General features: G+C 49.5%; 1 protein-coding gene across 1 annotated transcript in view; it reads left to right on the forward strand.

Annotated features, from left to right (window-relative positions):
* LOC114072755 (2-oxoisovalerate dehydrogenase subunit alpha, mitochondrial-like) overlaps positions 1–884 on the forward strand; it is a gene marked incomplete at its 5' end in the record, with an annotated part of 7,200 nt that extends 6,316 nt beyond the window's left edge. Inside the window, one exon of the mRNA XM_027910612.1 lies at positions 673–884. Coding sequence (XP_027766413.1) covers positions 673–843 — 171 coding nt within the window. The remainder of the gene's footprint in view (positions 1–672) is intronic.
* Between the last annotated feature and the right edge of the window lie 315 nt (positions 885–1,199).

Genomic DNA, 1,199 nt, shown 5'->3' on the forward strand with positions numbered 1-1,199 from the left:
ATTTTTGGGAATGGATTCCTGGGAATTCAGGCAATTTGGGACTTTTTTGGGGGGTTTTTGGGGGATTTTGGGGGGTTTTTTGGGGGGTTTTGGGAAAGAAGGAGGGAGGAGAATTCTTGGGATTGTGAGGAGGAATCTCTGGGATTTTTGGGGAGGGATTGTTGGGATTTTTGGGAATGGATTCCCGGGATTTTTGGGAATGGATTCCTGGGATTTTTGGGAATGGATTCCTGGGATTCTTGGGAATGGATTCCTGGGATGTTTGGGAATGGATTCCTGGGATTTTTGGGAATGGATTCCTGGGATTTAAGGGATGGATTCCTGGGATTTTTGGGAATGGATTCCTGGGATTTTGAGGAATGGATTCCAGGGATTTTTGGGAATGGATTGCTGGGATTTTTAGGGAGGAATTTCTGGGATTTTTAGGGAGGAATTTCTGGGATTTTTGGGAAGGGATTGTTGGGATTTTTGGGGAGGGATTTCTGGAATTTTTGGGAATGGATTCCTGGGATTTTTGGGGAATTTTTTCCCAAAAATCCCAGAAATTCCTCCCTAAAAATCCGGGATTTTTTTTTTTTTTTTTTTAATTTTTTTTTTTTTGGGTGGAGGTGTGGGGGGACATCCCAAAACTTTTGAGAATTCCCTGGATTTTTTTCCCCCTCCCTCCTGCAGGTCCTGGAAGCCTTCGAGCAGGCGGAGAAGGAGCCCAAACCCTCCCCCCACCTCCTGTTTTCCGACGTTTACCTGGAGATGCCGCCGCGGCTCCGCAGGCAGCGGGAGGAGCTGGAGCGGCACCTGGAGACCTACGGGGAGCATTACCCCCTCCAGCACTTCCAGAAGTGATTCCCAGAAATTCCAGGGGGATCGGGATTCCCGGAGATTCCCGGAATTCCAGGGGGAGCCAAAAATTCCCAGCGGGAATCGCGAATAAAAGACGGTTCGGGAGAGACTCTCGTGGGATTTTTTGGGAAGGATTTTTGGGAAGGAATCCAAGGGATTTTCGGGAGGTCTCTGGGATTCTGGGGAGGAAGATTCCTGGGATTTAGGGCAGGAAAAGTTGGGATTTTGGAGGAGGAGACCCTCAGAATTCCCTCAGAATTCCATGAAACCCCCCCCCCCCCAGAGACCCACAGGGAACGTTATCCCTTCCAGGAGTGAATTCCCGGCATTCCAGGAGCTCCCTCGGGAATTCCAGGAGC

Source organism: Empidonax traillii, unplaced genomic scaffold (assembly GCF_003031625.1).
Source record: "Empidonax traillii isolate 1590-97213 ecotype Southwest subspecies unplaced genomic scaffold, ASM303162v1 scaffold3876:size10692, whole genome shotgun sequence".
NCBI lineage: Eukaryota > Metazoa > Chordata > Aves > Passeriformes > Tyrannidae > Empidonax > Empidonax traillii.